This window comes from Ranitomeya imitator, chromosome 4, assembly GCF_032444005.1.
Source record: "Ranitomeya imitator isolate aRanImi1 chromosome 4, aRanImi1.pri, whole genome shotgun sequence".
Classification (NCBI taxonomy): domain Eukaryota; kingdom Metazoa; phylum Chordata; class Amphibia; order Anura; family Dendrobatidae; genus Ranitomeya; species Ranitomeya imitator.
This window is the reverse complement of record NC_091285.1, coordinates 204,622,918-204,644,940: the sequence shown is the minus strand read 5'-3', so window position 1 is coordinate 204,644,940 and position 22,023 is coordinate 204,622,918. Positions and strand designations below refer to the sequence as shown.

The 22,023-nt window shown below is 41.9% G+C and overlaps 1 protein-coding gene across 3 annotated transcripts in view; it reads left to right on the top strand.

Moving 5' to 3' along the window:
* NR1H4 (nuclear receptor subfamily 1 group H member 4) overlaps positions 1–22,023 on the top strand; it is a 288,102-nt gene that overhangs the window by 254,159 nt on the left and 11,920 nt on the right. For all 3 annotated transcript variants that reach the window (XM_069764302.1, XM_069764304.1, XM_069764303.1), the window contains one exon: positions 19,279–19,392. In XM_069764302.1, the coding sequence (XP_069620403.1) occupies positions 19,279–19,392 (114 nt within the window). The remainder of the gene's footprint in view (positions 1–19,278; positions 19,393–22,023) is intronic.

Sequence of the window (22,023 nt, the reverse complement as noted above, 5' to 3'; positions counted from 1 at the left end):
GTGGAATCACCACAGTAAAAACACAGCCCATTCCGATGTCTGTGTTCTTGTCGTTCAGCTCTGGTCAAAGTCCTATCACATTGCATAGGCTCAGGTCTATGCTCAGATAATACCGCCAAATGGTGCACAGCTTTACGCTCACGCAAGCGTCGATCGATCTGAATGGCCAAAGACATAGACTCATTCAGACCGGCAGGCATGGGAAATCCCACCATGACATCCTTAAGGGCTTCAGAGAGACCCTTTCTGAAAATTGCTGCCAGGGCACATTCATTCCACTGAGTGAGTACAGACCACTTCCTAAACTTCTGACAATATATATCTACCTCATCCTGACCCTGACACAGAGCCAGCAAGATTTTCTCTGCCTGATCCACTGAATTTGGTTCATCATAAAGCAATCCAAGCGCCAGAAAAAATGCATCAACATCACGCAATGCCGGATCTCCTGGCGGAAGGGAAAATGCCCAGTCTTGAGGGTCGCCACGTAACAAAGAAATAATGATTTTCACTTGTTGAACAGGGTCACCTGAGGAGCGAGGTTTCAAAGCAAGGAACAATTTACAATTATTTTTGAAATTCAGAAACTTACAGTTAGAGCCAGAAATATTTGGACAGTGACACAATTTTCGCGAGTTGGGCTCTGCATGCCACCACATTGGATTTGAAATGAAACCTCTACAACAGAATTCAAGTGCAGATTGTAACGTTTAATTTGAAGGGTTGAACAAAAATATCTGATAGAAAATGTAGGAATTGTACACATTTCTTTACAAACACTCCACATTTTAGGAGGTCAAAAGTAATTGGACAAATAAACATAACCCAAACAAAATATTTTTATTTTCAATATTTTGTTGCAAATCCTTTGGAGGCAATCACTGCCTTAAGTCTGGAACCCATGGACATCACCAAACGCTGGGTTTCCTCCTTCTTAATGCTTTGCCAGGCCTTTACAGCCGCAGCCTTCAGGTCTTGCTTGTTTGTGGGTCTTTCCGTCTTAAGTCTGGATTTGAGCAAGTGAAATGCATGCTCAATTGGGTTTAGATCTGGAGATTGACTTGGCCATTGCAGAATGTTCCACTTTTTGGCACTCATGAACTCCTGGGTAGCTTTGGTTGTATGCTTGGGGTCATTGTCCATCTGTACTATGAAGCGCCGTCCAATCAACTTTGCAGCATTTGGCTGAATCTGGACTGAAAGTATATCCCGGTACACTTCAGAATTCATCCGGCTACTCTTGTCTGCTCTTATGTCATCAATAAACACAAGTGACCCAGTGCCATTGAAAGCCATGCATGCCCATGCCATCACGTTGCCTCCACCATGTTTTACAGAGGATGTGGTGTGCCTTGGATCATGTGCCGTTCCCTTTCTTCTCCAAACTTTTTTCTTCCCATCATTCTGGTACAGGTTGATCTTTGTCTCATCTGTCCATAGAATACTTTTCCAGAACTAAGCTGGCTTCTTGAGGTGTTTTTCTGCAAATTTAACTCTGGCCTGTCTATTTTTGGTATTGATGAATGGTTTGCATCTAGATGTGAACCCTTTGTATTTACTGTCATGGAGTCTTCTCTTTACTGTTGACTTAGAGACAGATACACCTACTTCACTGAGAGTGTTCTGGACTTCAGTTGATGTTGTGAACGGGTTCTTCTTCACCAAATTAAGTATGCGGCGATCATCCACCACTGTTGTCATCCGTGGACGCCCAGGCCTTTTTGAGTTCCCAAGCTCACCAGTCAATTCCTTTTTTCTCAGAATGTACCCAACTGTTGATTTTGCTACTCCAAGCATGTCTGCTATCTCTCTGATGGATTTTTTCTTTTTTTTCAGCCTCAGGATGTTCTGCTTCACCTCAATTGAGAGTTCCTTTGACCGCATGTTGTCTGCTCACAGCAACAGCTTCCAAATGCAAAACCACACACCTGGAATCCACCCCTGACCTTTTAACTACTTCATTGATTACAGGTTAACGAGGGAGACGCCTTCAGAGTTAATTGCAGCCCTTAGAGTCCATTGTCCAATTACTTTTGGTCCCTTGAAAAAGAGGACGCTATGCATTACAGAGCTATGATTCCTAAACCCTTTCTCCGATTTGGATGTGGAAACTATCATATTGCAGCTGGGAGTGTGCACTTTCAGCCCATATTATATATATAATTGTATTTCTGAACATGTTTTTGTAAACAGCTAAAATAACAAAACTTGTGTCACTGTCCAAATATTTCTGGCCCTAACTGTAGATCTATCCCCAAAAAACAAATCAGGAATTGGAATCCTAGGCTCTGACATCGGATTCTGAACCACAAAATCTTGAATGTTTTGTACCCTTGCAGTGAGATTATCCATCCAAGAGGACAGACCTTGAATGTCCATATCTACACCTGTATCCTGAACCACCCAGAGGTCTAGGGGAAAAGAAAGGCAAAACACAGTGCAAAGAGAAAAAAATGGTCTCAGAACTTCTCTTATCCCTCTATTGAGATGCATTAATACTTTGGGCCACCTGTACTGTTATGACCTGGTGGTTAGGACTATAATGGACCTGGTGGTTAAGAGCACACGGAAAGACCTGATAGTTACAATAATACAGGACCAGCTCTGGAACGTGGGAACTCTGCTGACTGCAATCCCTAATCCTATCACAACACACTAGAAATAGCCGTGGATTGCTCCTAACGCTCCCTATGCAACTCGTCACAGCCTAAGGTACTAGCTAGCCCTAAAGATAGAAAAATAAAGCCTACCTTGCCTCAGAGAAATTCCCCAAAGGAAAAGGCAGCCCCCCCACATATAATGACTGTGAGGTAAGATGAAAATCACAAACACAGAGATGAAATAGATTTAGCAAAGAGAGGCCCGACTTACTGAACAGACAGAGGATAGGAAAGGAGACTTTGTGGTCAGCACAAAAACTACAAAAAAAAACCACGCAGAGGGCGCAAAAAAGACCCTCCGCACCGACTCATGGTGCGGAGGCGCCCCTCTGCGTCCCAGAGCTTCCAGCAAGCAAGACAAAAATCAAAATAGCAAGCTGGACAGAAAAATAGCAAACAAGAGAAAAACAAGCAGGAACTTAGCTTCTGCTGGAGAAGACAGGTCACAAGAACGATCCAGGAGCGAACAGACCAATACTGGAACATTGACAGGTGGCATGGAGCAATGATCTAAGTGGAGTTAAATAGAGCAGCCAGCTAACGAATTAACCTCGTCACCTGTGGAAGGAAACTCAGAAGCCGCAGCCCCACTCACAACCACCAGAGGAAGCCCATGGACAGAACCAGCCGAAGTACCATTCATGACCACGGGAGGGAGCTTGACAACAGAATTCACAACAGAGAACTCTGCAGCTGCAGAGTCCATAGGCTGCCATGACGCAGATGAGGTAGCATGATGCTGGAAAGTAGATGAGGTGTGAGGTACCGACCGTTCATGATTCAGGCTCGCATAACGTTCCAAGCCATCATCCTCAGTACACAAGACCACAGCCACCGCATAATAGCCCCTAGGGCAATCTTCTTTAAAGAAAGAGACCGAGTCATAGTTACATAGTTACATAGTTATTAAGGTTGAAGGAAGACTATATGTCCATCTAGTTCAACCCATAGCCTAACCTAACATGCCCTAACATACATAGTAACATAGTAACATAGTTAGTAAGGCCGAAAAAAGACATTTGTCCATCCAGTTCAGCCTATATTCCATCATAATAAATCCCCAGATCTACGTCCTTCTACAGAACCTAATAATTGTATGATACAATATTGTTCTGCTCCAGGAAGACATCCAGGCCTCTCTTGAACCCCTCGACTGAGTTCGCCATCACCACCTCCTCAGGCAAGCAATTCCAGATTCTCACTGCCCTAACAGTAAAGAATCTTCTTCTATGTTGGTGGAAAAACCTTCTCTCCTCCAGACGCAAAGAATGCCCCCTTGTGCCCGTCACCTTCCTTGGTATAAACAGATCCTCAGCGAGATATTTGTATTGTCCCCTTATATACTTATACATGGTTATTAGATCGCCCCTCAGTCCTCTTTTTTCTAGACTAAATAATCCTAATTTCGCTAATCTATCTGGGTATTGTAGTTCTCCCATCCCCTTTATTAATTTTGTTGCCCTCCTTTGTACTCTCTCTAGTTCCATTATATCCTTCCTGAGCACCGGTGCCCAAAACTGGACACAGTACTCCATGTGCGGTCTAACTAGGGATTTGTACAGAGGCAGTATAATGCTCTCATCATGTGTATCCAGACCTCTTTTAATGCACCCCATGATCCTGTTTGCCTTGGCAGCTGCTGCCTGGCACTGGCTGCTCCAGGTAAGTTTATCATTAACTAGGATCCCCAAGTCCTTCTCCCTGTCAGATTTACCCAGTGGTTTCCCGTTCAGTGTGTAATGGTGATATTGATTCCCTCTTCCCATGTGTATAACCTTACATTTATTATTGTTAAACCTCATCTGCCACCTTTCAGCCCAAGTTTCCAACTTATCCAGATCCATCTGTAGCAGAATACTATCTTCTCTTGTATTAACTGCTTTACATAGTTTTGTATCATCTGCAAATATCGATATTTTACTGTGTAAACCTTCTACCAGATCATTAATGAATATGTTGAAGAGAACAGGTCCCAATACTGACCCCTGCGGTACCCCACTGGTCACAGCGACCCAGTTAGAGACTATACCATTTATAACCACCCTCTGCTTTCTATCACTAAGCCAGTTACTAACCCATTTACACACATTTTCCCCCAGACCAAGCATTCTCATTTTGTGTACCAACCTCTTGTGCGGCACGGTATCAAACGCTTTGGAAAAATCGAGATATACCACGTCCAATGACTCACCGTGGTCCAGTCTATAGCTTACCTCTTCATAAAAACTGATTAGATTGGTTTGACAGGAGCGATTTCTCATAAACCCATGCTGATATGGAGTTAAACAGTTATTCTCATTGAGATAATCCAGAATAACATCCCTCAGAAACCCTTCAAATATTTTACCAACAATAGAGGTTAGACTTACTGGCCTATAATTTCCAGGTTCACTTTTAGAGCCCTTTTTGAATATTGGCACCACATTTGCTATGCGCCAGTCCTGCGGAACAGACCCTGTCGCTATAGAGTCCCTAAAAATAAGAAATAATGGTTTATCTATTACATTACTTAGTTCTCTTAGTACTCGTGGGTGTATGCCATCCGGACCCGGAGATTTATCTATTTTAATCTTATTTAGCCGGTTTCGCACCTCTTCTTGGGTTAGATTGGTGACCCTTAATATAGGGTTTTCATTGTTTCTTGGGATTTCACCTAGCATTTCATTTTCCACCGTGAATACCGTGGAGAAGAAGGTGTTTAATATGTTAGCTTTTTCCTTGTCATCTACAACCATTCTTTCCTCACTATTTTTTAACGGGCCTACATTTTCAGTTTTTATTCTTTTACTATTGATATAGTTGAAGAACAGTTTGGGATTAGTTTTACTCTCCTTAGCAATGTGCTTCTCTGTTTCCTTTTTGGCAGCTTTAATTCGTTTTTTAGATGAAGTATTTTTCTCCCTATAGTTTTTTAGAGCTTCAATGGTGCCATCCTGCTTTAGTAGTGCAAATGCTTTCTTTTTACTGTTAATTGCCTGTCTTACTTCTTTGTTTAGCCACATTGGGTTTTTCCTATTTCTAGTCCTTTTATTCCCACAAGGTATAAACCGCTTACACTGCCTATTTAGGATGTTCTTAAACATTTCCCATTTATTATCTGTATTCTCATTTCTGAGGATATTGTCCCAGTCTACCAGATTAAGGGCATCTCTAAGCTGTTCAAACTTTGCCTTCCTAAAGTTCAATGTTTTTGTGACTCCCTGACAAGTCCCCCTAGTGAAAGACAGGTGAAACTGCACAATATTGTGGTCGCTATTTCCTAAATGCCCAACCACCTGCAGATTTGTTATTCTGTCAGGTCTATTAGATAGTATTAGGTCTAAAAGTGCTGCTCCTCTGGTTGGATTCTGCACCAATTGTGAAAGATAATTTTTCTTGGTTATTAGCATGTTGATCCAGAGGAAGGCAAAAAAAACCCCATGTGGCAAAGAGTAAGCTCCACATTGGGGAAAAAAATTCCTTCCCGACTCCACATACGGCAATCAGACTAGTTCCCTGGATCAACGCCCTATCAAGGAATCTAGTGTATATACCCTGTAACATTATACTTTTCCAGAAAGGTATCCAGTCCCCTCTTAAATTTAAGTAATGAATCACTCATTACAACATCATACGGCAGAGAGTTCCATAGTCTCACTGCTCTTACAGTAAAGAATCCGCGTCTGTTATTATGCTTAAACCTTTTTTCCTCCAAACGCAGAGGATGCCCCCTTGTCCCTGTTTCAGGTCTATGATTAAAAAGATCATCAGAAAGGTCTTTGTACTGTCCCCTCATATATTTATACATTAAAATAAGATCACCCCTTAGTCTTCGTTTTTCCAAACTAAATAGCCCCAAGTGTAATAACCTATCTTGGTATTGCAGACCCCCCAGTCCTCTAATAACCTTGGTCGCTCTTCTCTGCACCCGCTCCAGTTCAGCTATGTCTTTCTTAAACACCGGAGACCAGAACTGTGCACAGTATTCTAAGTGTGGTCGAACTAGTGACTTGTATAAAGGTAAAATTATATTCTCCTCATGAGCATCTATGCCTCTTTTAATGCATCCCATTATTTTATTTGCCTTTGTAGCAGCTGCCTGACACTGGCCCCTGAATATGAGTTTGTCATCCACCCATACACCCAGGTCTTTTTCATTGACGGTTTTGCCCAGAGTTTTAGAATTAAGCACATAATTATACATCTTATTACTTCTACCCAAGTGCATGACCTTACATTTATCCCCATTAAAGCTCATTTGCCATTTATCAGCCCAAACTTCTAGTTTACATAAATCATCCTGTAATATAGAATTGTCCTCCTCTGTATTGATTACCCTGCAGAGTTTAGTGTCATCTGCAAATATTGAAATTCTACTCTGAATGCCCCCTACAAGGTCATTAATAAATATGTTAAAAAGAAGAGGGCCCAATACTGACCCCTGTGGTACCCCACTGCTAACCGCTACCCAGTCCGAGTGTGCTCCATTAACAACCACCCTTTGTTTCCTATCCCTGAGCCAGCTCTCAACCCACTTGCACATATTTTCCCCTATCCCCATTATTCTCATTTTATGTATCAACCTTTTGTGTGGCACCGTATCAAAAGCTTTTGAAAAGTCCATATACACTACATCCACTGGGTTCCCTTGGTCCAATCCGGAACTCACCTCTTCATAGAAACTGATCAAATTAGTCTGACATGAACGGTCCCTAGTAAACCCGTGCTGATACTGGGTCATGAGGTTATTCCTCTTCAGATACTCCAGTATAGCGTCCCTTAGAATGCCCTCCAGGATTTTACCCACAGTAGAGGTTAAGCTTACTGGCCTATAATTTCCGAGTTCAGTTTTTGTTCCCTTTTTGAATATTGGCACCACATTTGCTATACGCCAGTCCTGTGGCACAGACCCTGTTATTATGGAGTCTTTAAAGATTAAAAATAATGGTCTATCAATGACTGTACTTAATTCCTGCAGTACTCGAGGGTGTATCCCATCCGGGCCCGGAGATTTGTCAATTTTAGTGATTTGTAGACGCCGCCGCACTTCCTGCTGGGTTAAGCAGGTGACATTTAATGGGAAATTTTTGTTATCACTAATCATGTTGTCTGCCATGGGATTTTCTTGTGTAAATACTGATGAAAAAAAGTCATTTAGCATATTGGCCTTTTCCTCATCCTCATCCACCATCTCACCCAGACTATTTTTAAGGGGGCCAACACTATCATTTTTTAGTTTCTTACTATTTATGTAGTTAAAGAATATTTTAGGATTATTTTTACTCTCTCTGGCAATGAGTCTCTCTGTCTGAGTGTCTCTGTCTCTGTCCCCCTCCACAAGAGGGCCCCCCGAACTTCACAGAGGTGGCGTTCACATACACCTTGTCATTGGTGCCTTGCTCTGGAATAAAGCCATACCCCCTGCTCAATTCTGGTATGGACTAACTGCCCGTGAATGCGACACCCGGCCATAGCGTCCTCTCCATGTCGACACAGTTCTGCCCAACTTTCTTTTTCCCTCTGCCTTTTCCCTTCTATGATGCCGGCGATCCAGGCGGACTGCCCAGCGGTTGGAAACGAGCCCTCCACTGCTTGGTGAAAATGTGAAGGGCCCAGCGCCAAGCCTGCACCAGACGTGGGCCTGACCACCCAATCAAGTGGCACCAGGTTTCCATATGGAGGCTCACTTCCTGACACCGGGGACCGTGGGACAATCCGGCCTGGCAGCAGAAGGCCATGGCGGGGACCAGCCTCCTGGGGTCAGGGGCCAAGGTGCACTCACCGCCATTGATCTTGGTGGTCTGGCCGCACCCATCCTGAGACCATTGGATCCTTTTGTGGACCCTGCTGCACACTCCGACTCCTGATAATAAAGTCCCGGCTTGGCCTTCTCTTCCGGTTTAGGCTCCTCCAGGGCTGTCGCTGATTCCGGTCCCCGTCCAGGCTGATGAACTGGCTCTGGGCGAAGAGGTTCCGGTTGACGAGGCTCCTGGTGTCAGGGTTTCTGCTCCAGATGATGTCGTAGCTCGGGCTATGGCAGCCGCCGGCGACTCTCCTTTGCAGGTAACGGGCTCGTACTGACATCAGCATCCCTCTGTCGTCCAGTCTGTGTTCTCTCCTCCTCCTGCTGCCACTTCCATTCCACTTGGTCTATGCCTCAGCAGTGACAGGTGCAGGAGTGGTGCATCGCTGCTAGCACTGGATCTCGCAATGGTGCCACGCAGCTGCAGGATTTTCTTTTAGGCCTCACCCATTCCAGGGTGGGGTCGCTTCCGCCCGCTCCACCCATACTTTGGTAATCTGTTGCAGGGGCGGATCTTCGTCTCCTCCAGCACACCCATCAGGGGCAGGCACCATGATTTGGCCACAGTTTCTGTCAGACAGCTTCTCTCACCATTTCTCCATCAGGACGCCCACGAAGGGAAGGTTCAGAGATGTCATCCTCCATTTGCGCGCCATCTTTACCAACACAGTGTCAGTCACTTTCAAGGACTTAGACAAGTCCAGTATTGGAGTCACATCCACATTTTCTTCATCTTTTCCTTTCATTTTGACAATATCTTCCATGGCATTTCCTCGCAGCACAGTTGCGGCATCCTCCTGACGACTATGCCAAGTGTGAGGGAGCGCCAGGGTCATAGTCATGGCCGAGAGCATGTGCGTTAGCGTGCCCTGGTCCCCATCACATGAATATAATGTCTCCCGTGCAGCATACCTTCTGTCCCAACAGTATCCCATCGGGCTGGTTGGAGTTTGGCTGCCGGCCTTGGTCTGTATAAAGAGACAGAATCCATTTCAAACATAATATAACACTTTACGTTTCTTCGTTCACAGCACATCTTTTCCAGTTACAGTGTCAGCACATGTGTGCATTCAGTTCACTTTCTCAGCTTTCCCTGAGTTTCTTTCTAAATCCCTCAGTACGTTCCCATGTCGTACCGCATCTTGCAGTAACGCAGTATCCTCCCTGTCCAGACTCACTATGTCCTTCAACCATTTTGCACTGGATCTGAGGGTAGTAAGTTGGCTTACCAGGTTTTGAATGCTATTTACCTGCACATTGACTGTATATCTGCAGATTAATAGCATTTCTTGAGGTGACAGGTTCCCTTTAAAGAGGTGTCCAGGACATTTGTAGGATTTCACTCTGGCTGCTTAATTGTATAATGTACTATTTGGATTTGCCTGTTTTCACCCTCCCTGCACTCATCACATTACAGCTCCATATGCAATTTGAATAGAGACAATCACAATCCAATCGCTTACTCTTCTACTTCTCTCATTCTTTAATATGTGAAAAGCAGAACAAGAAGAGGTTGCCATATCATCATAAGTAGGCAAACTGTGTATGGAGCAGTGTTGTGAAGAGAGCGTGAAAACAACCGAATCCTAACAGTATCATAGTAACATAGTAACATAGTTAGTAAGGCCGAAAAAAGACATTTGTCCATCCAGTTCAGCCTATATTCCATCATAATAAATCCCCAGATCTACGTCCTTCTACAGAACCTAATAATTGTATGATACAATATTTTGTATCCTAAAACAAAATTTGAATATTTTTTGAGGGCTGAAATAAAGTTTCCAAAAATTGTTTATTTTTTATTAAAGGTAGCGTGCGAAAGAGCCTAACTGTATAACTTTTGTGTAGAGTTCAGCTTTTGCCATCACAACATGTTTAATGAATTAGGTGAAACTATGAGAACAACATACAATTTCCAATCCACAGAGTTTTTAATATGACATCAGGTTCTGTTCCAATAGCTCTGTAGTAAGCATTGTTTTGCTCCTGTATCTACGCAGTAAGTTTGTTATGGATACACATCTATGTAGTAAGCTCAGTTCTGGTACCGTATCTAAGCAGCAAGCTTGACTGTTACCATATCTATGTACTAAGGTTGGTTCTGTTCCATATGTATGCAGTAAGCTAAGTTCTGTTCTTGAATCTATGCAGCATTTTTCGTTCTGTTACTGTATCTACAGACACACCTTCTTATTTAAAGATTTTTCTGTATTTTCATGACTATGAAAATTGTACATTCACACTGAAGGTATCAAAACTATGGATTAACACATGTGGAATTATATACTTAACAAAAAAGTGTGAAACAGCTGAAAATATGTCTTTTATTCTAGGTTCTTCAAAGTAGCCACCTTTTGCTTTGATGACTGCTTTGCACACTCTTGCGACCACAATATTGTACTGTTTCACCTGTCTTTCACTAGGGGGACTTGTCAGGGAGTCACAAAAACACTGAACTTTAGGAAGGCAAAGTTTGACCAGCTTAGAGATGCCCTTAATCTGGTAGACTGGGACAATATCCTCAGAAATAGGAATACAGATAATAAATGGAAAATGTTTAAGAGCATCCTAAATAGGCACTGTAAGCGGTTTATACCTTGTGGGAATAAAAGGACTAGAAATAGGAAAAACCCAATGTGGCTAAACAAAGTAGTAAGACAGGCAATTAACAGTAAAAAGAAAGCATTTGCACTCCTAAAGCAGAATGGCACCATTGAAGCTCTAAAAAACTATAGGGAGAAAAATACTTTATCTAAAAAACAAATTAAAGCTGCCAAAAAGGAAACAGAGAAGCACATTGCTAAGGAGAGTAAAACTAATCCCAAACTGTTCTTCAACTATATCAATAGTAAAAGAATAAAAACTGAAAATGTAGGCCCCTTAAAAAATACTGAGGAAAGAATGGTTGTAGATGACGAGGAAAAAGCTAACATATTAAACACCTTCTTCTCCACGGTATTCACGGTGGAAAATGAAATGCTAGGTGAAATCCCAAGAAACAATGAAAACCCTATATTAAGGGTCACCAATCTAACCCAAGAAGAGGTGCGAAACCGGCTAAATAAGATTAAAATAGATAAATCTCCGGGACCGGATGGCATACACCCATGAGTACTAAGAGAACTAAGTAATGTAATAGATAAACCATTATTTCTTATTTTTAGGGACTCTATAGCGACGGGGTCTGTTCCGCAGGACTGGCGCATAGCAAATGTGGTGCCAATATTCAAAAAGGGCTCTAAAAGTGAACCTGGAAATTATAGGCCAGTAAGTCTAACCTCTACTGTTGGTAAAATATTTGAAGGGTTTCTGAGGGATGTTATTCTGGATTATCTCAATGAGAATAACTGTTTAACTCCATATCAGCATGGGTTTATGAGAAATCGCTCCTGTCAAACCAATCTAATCAGTTTTTATGAAGAGGTAAGCTATAGGCTGGACCACGGTGAGTCATTGGACGTGGTATATCTCGATTTTTCCAAAGCGTTTGATACCGTGCCGCACAAGAGGTTGGTACACAAAATGAGAATGCTTGGTCTGGGGGAAAATGTGTGTAAATGGGTTAGTAACTGGCTTAGTGATAGAAAGCAGAGGGTGGTTATAAATGGTATAGTCTCTAACTGGGTCGCTGTGACCAGTGGGGTACCGCAGGGGTCGGTATTGGGACCTGTTCTCTTCAACACATTCATTAATGATGTGGTAGAAGGTTTACACAGTAAAATATCAATATTTGCAGATGATACATAACTATGTAAAGCAGTTAATACAAGAGAAGATAGTATTCTGCTACAGATGGATCTGGATAAGTTGGAAACTTGGGCTGAAAGGTGGCAGATGAGGTTTAACAATGATAAATGTAAGGTTATACACATGGGAAGAAGGAATCAATATCACCATTACACACTGAACGGGAAACCACTGGGTAAATCTGACAGGGAGAAGGACTTGGGGATCCTAGTTAATGATAAACTTACCTGGAGCAGCCAGTGCCAGGCAGCAGCTGCCAAGGCAAACAGGATCATGGGGTGCATTAAAAGAGGTCTGGATACACATGATGAGAGCATTATACTGCCTCTGTACAAATCCCTAGTTAGACCGCACATGGAGTACTGTGTCCAGTTTTGGGCAGCAGTGTTCAGGAAGGATATAATGGAACTAGAGAGAGTACAAAGGAGGGCAACAAAATTAATAAAGGGGATGGGAGAACTACAATACCCAGATAGATTAGCGAAATTAGGATTATTTAGTCTAGAAAAAAGAGGACTGAGGGGCGATCTAATAACCATGTATAAGTATATAAGGGGACAATACAAATATCTCGCTGAGGATCTGTTTATACCAAGGAAGGTGACGGGCACAAGGGGGCATTCTTTGCGTCTGGAGGAGAGAAGGTTTTTCCACCTACATAGAAGAGGATTCATCACTGTTAGGGCACTGAGAATCTGGAATTGCTTGCCTGAGGAGGTGGTGATGGCGAACTCAGTCGATGGGTTCAAGAGAGGCCTGGATGTCTTCCTGGAGCAGAATAATATTGTATCATACAATTATTAAGTTCTGTAGAAGGACGTAGATCTGGGGATTTATTATGATGGAATATAGGCTGAACTGGATGGACAAATGTCTTTTTTTCGGCCTTACTAACTATGTTACTGTGTTACTAATGAGTGATAACTGGATTGTGGGGCTATTGGGGGGGCTGTATTAAATTCTATGGGGCTGTGCTGTATTACATTCTATGGGGGCTGTGCTGCATTACATTCTATGGGGGCTGTGCTGCATTACATTCTATGGGGGCTGTGCTGCATTACATTCTATGGGGGCTGTGCTGCATTACATTCTATGGGGGCTGTGCTGCATTACATTCTATGGGAGCTGGCTGCATTACATTCTATGGGGGGGCTGCATTAGATTCTATGGGGGCTATGCTGCATTGCATTTTATGGGGGCTGTGCTGCATTGCATTTTATGGGGGCTGTGCTGCATTGCATTTTATGGGGGCTGTGCTGCATTACATTCTATGGGGGCTGTGCTGCATTACATTCTATGGGGGCTGTGCTGCATTACATTCTTTGGGGGCTGTGCTGCATTACATTCTATGGGGGGGCTGCATTACATTCTATGGGGGCTATGCTGCATTGCATTCTATGGGGGCTGTGCTGCATTGCATTTTATGGGGGCTGTGCTGCATTGCATTTTATGGGGGCTGTGCTGCATTACATTCTTTGGGGGCTGTGCTGCATTACATTCTATGGTGGCTGTGCTGCATTACATTCTATGGGGGCTGTGCTGCATTGCATTCTATGGGGGCTGTGCTGCATTGCATTCTATGGGGGCTGTGCTGCATTGCATTCTATGGGGGCTGTGCTGCATTGCATTCTATGGGGGCTGTGCTGCATTGCATTCTATGGGTGCTGTGCTGCATTACATTCTATGGGGGCTCGCTGCATTACATTCTATGGGGGGCTGGCTGCATTAAATTCTATGGGGGCTGTATTACATTCTATGGGGGAGGGCTTCCAAGCTTCTCCCTTTTTCCTTCAAACTTATTATAGTCATTATGCCAAAAAGTTCAATTTTAGTTTCATCAGACCACAGGACATGTCTTCAAAAATTTAGGTCTGTGTTCCGGTGTGCACTTGCAAACATTGATCTGGCTTTTTTATGTTTCTTTTGGAATAAAGGCTTCTTTCTGACAGAGTGGCCTTTCAGGCCATGTTGATACAGTACTTGTTTCACTGTGGATATTGCCACAATTTTACCAGCTTCCGCCCTCATCTTACAAGGTCTTTTGCTTTTGTCCTTGATATGCATATGTCAGACCAAAGTACGTTCAACTCTAGGACACAGAACCCATCTCCTTCCTGAGCGGTATGATGGCTGGGCTTACCCATCTTGTTTGTACTCGTGTGTAATTGTTTGTACAGCTGAACGAGGCACTATATCAAAAGCTTCCAAACACATGACATCATATGGGCAGCCCACAATTCTTTAAAGGAATAGTATTCTTAGTGTATGTAAACTTTTGACTTTGAAGTAAGTAATAAAAATGCCTTAAACATTCTCTCTCTCATTATTCTGGCATTTGGCAAATATTAATAATTATAGCAATCCTAATTGACCTAAAATGGGAAATGTTTATTCTGATTTCATTTCCGATATTGAGAAAAACATACATATGTTGTCTTTTTATACAGTGTATGTAAACTTCTGGTTTCAACTGTATGCAATGCACTTTCTTTATGATACATTATTTTCTATGATACAACATATATGATGCACTTACATGTGCAGGAGCTGTATGTTAAATGTTGAGGGTAGGATTGGATATCTTTGAGTTTAGGAAAAGACAGAACCTTTTTGTCTGGTCTCATAAGACTTTTTTAAAGAACAATTCCATCAAAACTAATTTCCCCCAAAAGTTTCTCATTCAACATTGGACTATACAGCAGATAATATGTATTAATAATAATAATAATAATAATAATAATATGTATTATTTAAATCCATTGCATGGAAACTAGTTCTGGTCGTGTTCACTGTAAGCACATCAGAACAAGCAAGTCCGACCAGGAAGGAGTCAGGATTATAGATTTTATTAGAGAATCACACCACCTCCAGGAGACCTTCTTCTTACATCACTAAGCTAATGCTGTGTTCCTTGGCATTCAGTTGTATATGAAATAAAGTCCAAAAAATGCAATGAATACAATTTTTATCATACAGACAAAACACTGTGTACATTGGATGAACATTACGATGTGGCTGCGACTTACAGTAAGAAATGTCAAACTGAAATTCCTTAATGTAATGTCACTGTCATTTTGTGAGCCCATCTACTAGCTGCCGACCCTAGCTCCAAAGGCTCTATAGTCAGAATATAGGTTGCTCTTAAACATTAATCTATAATCTGATGCCTGATCGAAGTGGGAATTTTGGGCTGATTGAATTCCCGTCTAAAGTTGCCCATACACATTAGAATAAAGTTAATGAAAATGGGAGATTTCAACCACAAATAACATTCGTAGGGTGACATTTTTTAGAGGTTTGAAATTTTCATCACAATCGTTGCATGAAAAATCTTTCTACAACTGATGGGGCTCAACCAGTGTAATCTAACAAAGACCCTACAAGAATCACACAGACTGGAGCACTAAATTCAATTAGTGAAAATGCTACGTTTATTTCATACAGTAATTAACAAGAAATAACAATGTACACATTGAATAAAAAGGAAGGTTTTGCCAAAGGAAGATCAAAGAATTCCAAATAATATGCAGACATATACAGTATGACCACAGAATATTGGCAGTAAATATGTTATTAAAGTGCATCTAGATGACAAAATCACAGTAAATAGGATAGTTATTGTAGGAGAAACATGTCATACAATGCAAAAAGCATATAACAAAAGGAACGAGTACAATCTATTCATCAACCTCAAAGATTAATTAACATCTGATGATAATTGTGGTATAGCAATTAATCAACAGTAGAATAAATAAAAACCCAGTGCTATTTCATATGAACCGCTCACCAATAGAGACAGAATGCACTACAAAGTCCAGGGAAAAACCCTGATGCGCGTTTTGCGTATGCTTTGATGAAGGGGATCTAACAGGTATTCTCGTACTGTTGTAAAGGCCTATGTGGACTAAAATGTGCAGACAAATATTTGTTCAATGCTAAATCAGCCAACTTCTGTCTAATTTATATAGTTATGAGAAATAATACCTTATATACCCTACAGCATTATCTTGCTTGTGGCTGTCAGATCACCTAATAATCTAACCCAGAGTGATGTGTTACTGTAGAAAGTTCTGCTTCAAAACTGCAGAGCTGGAGTAGTGAAATGACAATGTATATAGTGCCACCTAGTGGATCAATATGACATGACCTAGGCTGTATACTTGGCAATAATTTACATGGTTAGTTGTCAAGAGTAACTCTCTATTGTACATTTATATTGTGTTATACGATAACATAAGTCATGCATTCACGCACAGGTGTTAGTTTAACGACCTTAACTTTTTTTTACCTGTTCTACTGCCAAAATAATTTTTCATTATATAACAATTTTCATACACAGGTTTTTCCCCCCTCAGTATATTTTTTAACTTACATTAAAATAAAGTATGAAAATAGATTCTGTATTTTCTTATGGTCATTTAAAATGTATATTCTCGAATGAATGAGGCTACAATAATGGTGCATTAAGGAGCCATTCTTCCTATAATCGTACATACGTAGAGATACACTGTATATCTCTATAGTTAATTATTTTTTAATTTCTCCATGGGAAGCCCAGTTACAATAGAAAACAATAATCTGATGTAACATTAGGCTACTTTCACACTTGCGTCGTTTTAGATCCATCGCAATCCGTCTTTTTGGGAAAAAAACGCATCCTGCAAATGTGCTCGCAGGATGCGGTTTTTTTCCCATAGACTTGTATTGCCGACGGATCGCGACGTATGGCCACACGTCGTGTCCGTCGTGCACTGGATGCGTCTTGTTTTGGCGGACCGTCATCACAAAAAAATGTTCAAAGGAACGCTTTTTTCGTACGTCGGGTCCACCATTTCCTACCGCGCATGCGCGGCCGGAACTCCGCCACCTCCTCCCCCGGACTGAGAATGGGCAGCGGATGCGTTGAAAAACTGCATCCGCTGCCCATGTTGTGCCGAATTTTCACAACGTGCGTCGGTACGTCACGCCGACGCTTAGCGACGGCCCCATACCAACGCAAGTGTGAAAGATGCCTTAATCATTGGCAGAGCTGATCTCTACTTGCCTGGGGGCACCCGCCAGGGGATCACTGGGTTAAATTGCATCACTAAAAAGAGTTGAATGTTGCTAAAGGTTTAGGTCAGGAGTTGATCCAAAACAGAAAAAAAAATAGATATATAGTGTTCTTTTTGGTGCTAATCTCAGTGCTGGTTAATATAAGTATGTTAAAAAAATTAAAATACATATGAAAGTTTTGTGCCAGTTTTCAATTCTCTTTTTAGAGCCAAATCTAGTAGTAAATACCAAAAGCGGAAATGTTAGGCCATGTCACGAATCAGGCTCACCAGTGCAAGTCTATGGGGCCGATTCCTTAAAGGAAATCTGTCAGCAGGTTTTGCTATGAAATCCGAAGAAGACATGCTTTAGGGGTTAAACCATAGTGCTTTTGTTTACTTGCAATGATTGTTTTAGCACCAGAAGCTTATCATTGCTTGGACACAGCAATAGTAGTCCGACTCCGCCCCCTTCTGTGATAAGCAGCTCACTGTCTATAGCTCTATACAGAGAGAGCCTGATGTGGGCGGGGTTAGCTTTCTTAGCTCTGCTGCATTGCTAAATATACAAGCTCAGAGTGTGCTAATGGCTGTACAAAGTAAACTAAGTGATAAATCATTGGATTCAGGGTCTTTTTGCCTATATCATGCTGCTCTCAGATTAGGTAGAAAAAAATCCCTTTTAGTCCGCTTTCATTTGTTCATTATTGGGTCAGTATTTTACCTCAGTATGTGTGAGCCAAGATCAGGAGTGGAACAACCAGAGGAAGAGTATAATAGAAACACGTCACCACTTCTGGATTATCACCCTCTCCTGGTTTTGGCTTACAAATACTGAGGTAAAATACTGACCAAATACTGAATGTGTGAACGTGGCCTTAAGGCGTTTACGCTGGAATTCTGCTGTAGAACACATTAATAAGTCACAATATTTTTGCGCTTGAAAGTTGAGAAAAAAGTGACTTTTTGCATTTAACGTCATTCCCAGCCAGCTATGTGAGTGTGGTCGGAGCATGGATGGGATAAAGCATGGCTATGTCTGTCCATCAAGTTCATGACCAGTTACACCAGAGACTTGGATCAATGTCAGACAAGTCTCTGTTATCAGAAAAATTACACAGACAAGTGAACTAATCCACAGATTATAATTATATATTAGGTAAGAGTTGTATCTCTGAAAAACACGGATAGAACTAGAACAGCTATGAGAAAAACTGACGTCTGAAAGAGCCCTTAAAAACATCACACAAAAAAATGAATAACTACAAAGGCATTTGAAAAAAGAAAAAAACTATGTATATAACCGCCTTTGGGGTATGTTCACACTGTTTTTTTTTACAGTAGTCAGCTTTGTATTAAAGTGAAAAATACTTCAGGCATTGCTCCTGCCTGTTTTTTTTTTTTTTTTGCCAAAGGGTAGGAAGCCTTCAAGAAGTAAAACAAAGCCAAATCATTATAAGAAGTGTAGTGTAGCGGTGTTCACGCTATGCAGTGATGAGGCAGTGACCCAAGCAAGTTCAAAACAAAACGTGTTTAATGTCCAAAACCTCACAGTGCACAGCACGCTGTATCCTCTGGATCACAGCCGGGAAAACAAAAGACAGTCTGGGACCGATTGCCATGAGCGTCCACACTGCCGTGTACGCAGGGGTGCCAGACTCTTTGGCTCCTCTTGACCCTGTGTTGCCTCACACAGGGAGTTCTCTGCAGACCAACTGCTCTGTCTGCTTGCAAGACCAAAACTGATACACGTCTCCGAGGCTTTTAATCAGTCACTGCTTCACCATTGTAATCACAGCTACACCTGCGATTACAACGCCCCCTCATGGCCTCACTACCCCTCTATGCGCATCCTGGAGAGAACAAACAATGACCCCCTACCTGTGACACCAGTCACTGCCTCACAAAGAAGGTATTCACACAAGACTGTTCAGGGATTGTTTGGCAATTTATTGTAAGTTTATTGATTCCTGATGCAATTATAAGGTAATAGGAAACACAGGGGTACTATAAAGTAAGCACATTAACAAGACTGATTCAAAGTGTTTTATTCTAGGCTTATCACACGAGTACATCATTCCAATGTTCAATTTTTATAAAAGTCTTGGAGAACTGAAAATGATTGAGGAGGAATATGCTATTTTGTCAGCAATAGTTATTCTTACACCAGGTATGTTGTCTCTATATACAAATATAAATGTCATAATACATTGCAGCTATTAATGTATGATCGATCACATGTGGAGCTCACAGAAACATACCTTAAAAATGCACCAGTTATTACAGGGCTGTTACATATGGACTTCTAGGGTTTTTGTGTGTATGGCACTATTGGCCAATATATGCAGTCCCCCTGATATTCTATAGCACCATATCTATGGGGGGTGCACTTCCATTGGCTGCCTATTACACTCTCTGACTACTACACTACATCTACACTACATCTCAACGCGTTTCGAAGTAAGCAAGGCTTCTTCCTCAGGAGAGCATCTTCCTCAGGAGGGCATCTCCTGAGGAAGAAGTCCTGTTGACTTCAGAATGCGTTGAGTGAGAGCTCTCCTGAGGAAGAAGTCCTGTTGACTTCGAAACGCGTTGATATTGAGATTAAAACCATCAATATTTTACCCTGAACTAGCCTGGATCATCATTTGTACAGTAGCGTGAATGGTATCCACTAACCTTTTCAGCCTTTGATACTTTGAGCGTTTAGGTCACTGTGACCAGTGGATCTGCGACAGCTGTCATTATTGGTGTGAGCGAGTATACTCGGTGCTCGGGTTTCCCCGAGCATGCTCGGGTGATCTCTGAGTATTTGGATGTGCTCGGAGAATTCGTTTTCATCGCCTCAGCTGCATGATTTACGGTAGCTAGACAGGATGAATACATGTGAGGAATGCCTGTCTGTTTAGGAATTCCCGCATTTATTCAGGCTGTCCAGAAGCCGTAAATCATGCAGCTGAGGCGATGAAAACGAAATCTCCGAGCACATCCAAATACTCGGAGACCACCCGAGCGTGCTCAGTGAGACCCGAGCAAAAATCCTTCTTGCTCATCACTAGTCATTATTGATAAATCTATATGCCTCTTCTCATATCACATCAGGTGAGTTTAATCTGATTGTGTTTTCTGACATATAACCCGGATAAGACTCGATTGCGCTTTTTTTCCTACAGTGTATTTGTTGCAGGTGACAATAATGGGAGTTGCATTCAGCAGCAGCTGTGTAACTCCTGTGTAAAATAAATAATTAAATAAAAAAAATGGCTAGGGCTTCCGCACAATTTTCATAACCAGCGAAGGAAAGCCCACGGCAGGAGGCTGATATTAATAATCTGGAACAATATCCTTTAAGTTTCCCAGGCTATTAATAACAGCTCACATCTGTTTGCTTAGCCTTTCCTGGTGAATTTACGGGGAGCTCCAGAAAAAAAAAATGACACAGGGTCCCACCCTATAAATTCAAACCAGCAAAGGCTAAACAGACAGCTGTGGGTTGATATTAATAGCCTGGGAAGGGGGTCAGAGATATTGCCCCCCCCCCCTATCACCATGTCTACCTACATCAGCCCTATGCCGCCCCAAAAATGGTGCATCCATAAGATGTGCCAAGTCTGGCACTCGGCCTCACTCTTACCACTTGCCTTGTGGAGGTGGCAAATGGGGTAATATTTGTGGGGCTGATGTCCTTTGTGTTGTCAGATGACATCAAGGCCATGGGTTAGTAATGTAGAGGCGTCTATAAGATGCCCCCATTACTAACCCCATAGTTATATTGTAAAATACAGCTCTGGCAAAAATTAAGAGGCCACTGCAAAACTTTTAGTTTGTCTGATTTTTCTCTTTATAGGTATATTTTTGAGTAAAATGTAAATTGTTCTTTTATTCTATAAACTACTGACAACATGTCTCCGAAGTTCCGAGCAATAAATTTGTATTTATTTTCTGAAAATGAGACATGGTCAAAATAACAAAAAAATCTATTGCTTGCAGACCTCAAATAATGCAAAAAAGCAAGTTCATAATCATTTAGAAACAACAATACTAATGTTTTAACTCAGGAAGAGTTCAGAAATAAATATTTTGTGGAATAACCATGATTTTTAATCACAGATTTCATGCGTCTTGGCACGCTTTCCACCAGTCTTTCACACTGCTTTTGGGTGACCTTATGCCACTCCTGATACAAAAATGTAAGCAGTTCTTCTTTGATGGCTTGTGACTATCCATCTTCCTCTTGATTACATTCTAGAGGTTTTCAATGGGGTTCAGGTCTGGAGATTGGGCTTGCCATCAGGGCCGGCATTAGAGGCAGGCAGACCAGGCATCTGCCTGGGGCCCCCACTCCCCCAGGGGCCCCAGCTAGCGGCACATCATGCAGCTGCTATGGGGCCCCTGTGAGGCAAGGGGGCCCACCTGCCGCCAGTGCCGACTCCCCAGCTGCCACATTGAACTATACCGGCGTCTGCTAGTGCTGTATACTACTATGTGGGCTGTGCTGTATACTACTATGTGGGCTATGCTGTATACTACGTGGGCTGTGCTGTATACTACTATGTGGGCTGTGCTGTATACTACTATGTGGACTGTGTTATATACTACTATGTGGGCTGTGCCATATACTGCATGGCTGTGATATATATACTATGTGAGCTGTTTTATATACTACATGGGCTGTTTTTATATACTACGTGGGCTGTTTTATATACTACTATGTGGGCTGTGCTATATACTAAGTGGTTTTGCTATATACTATGTGGGCTGTTTTATATACTACTATGTGGGCTGTGTTATATACTAATAT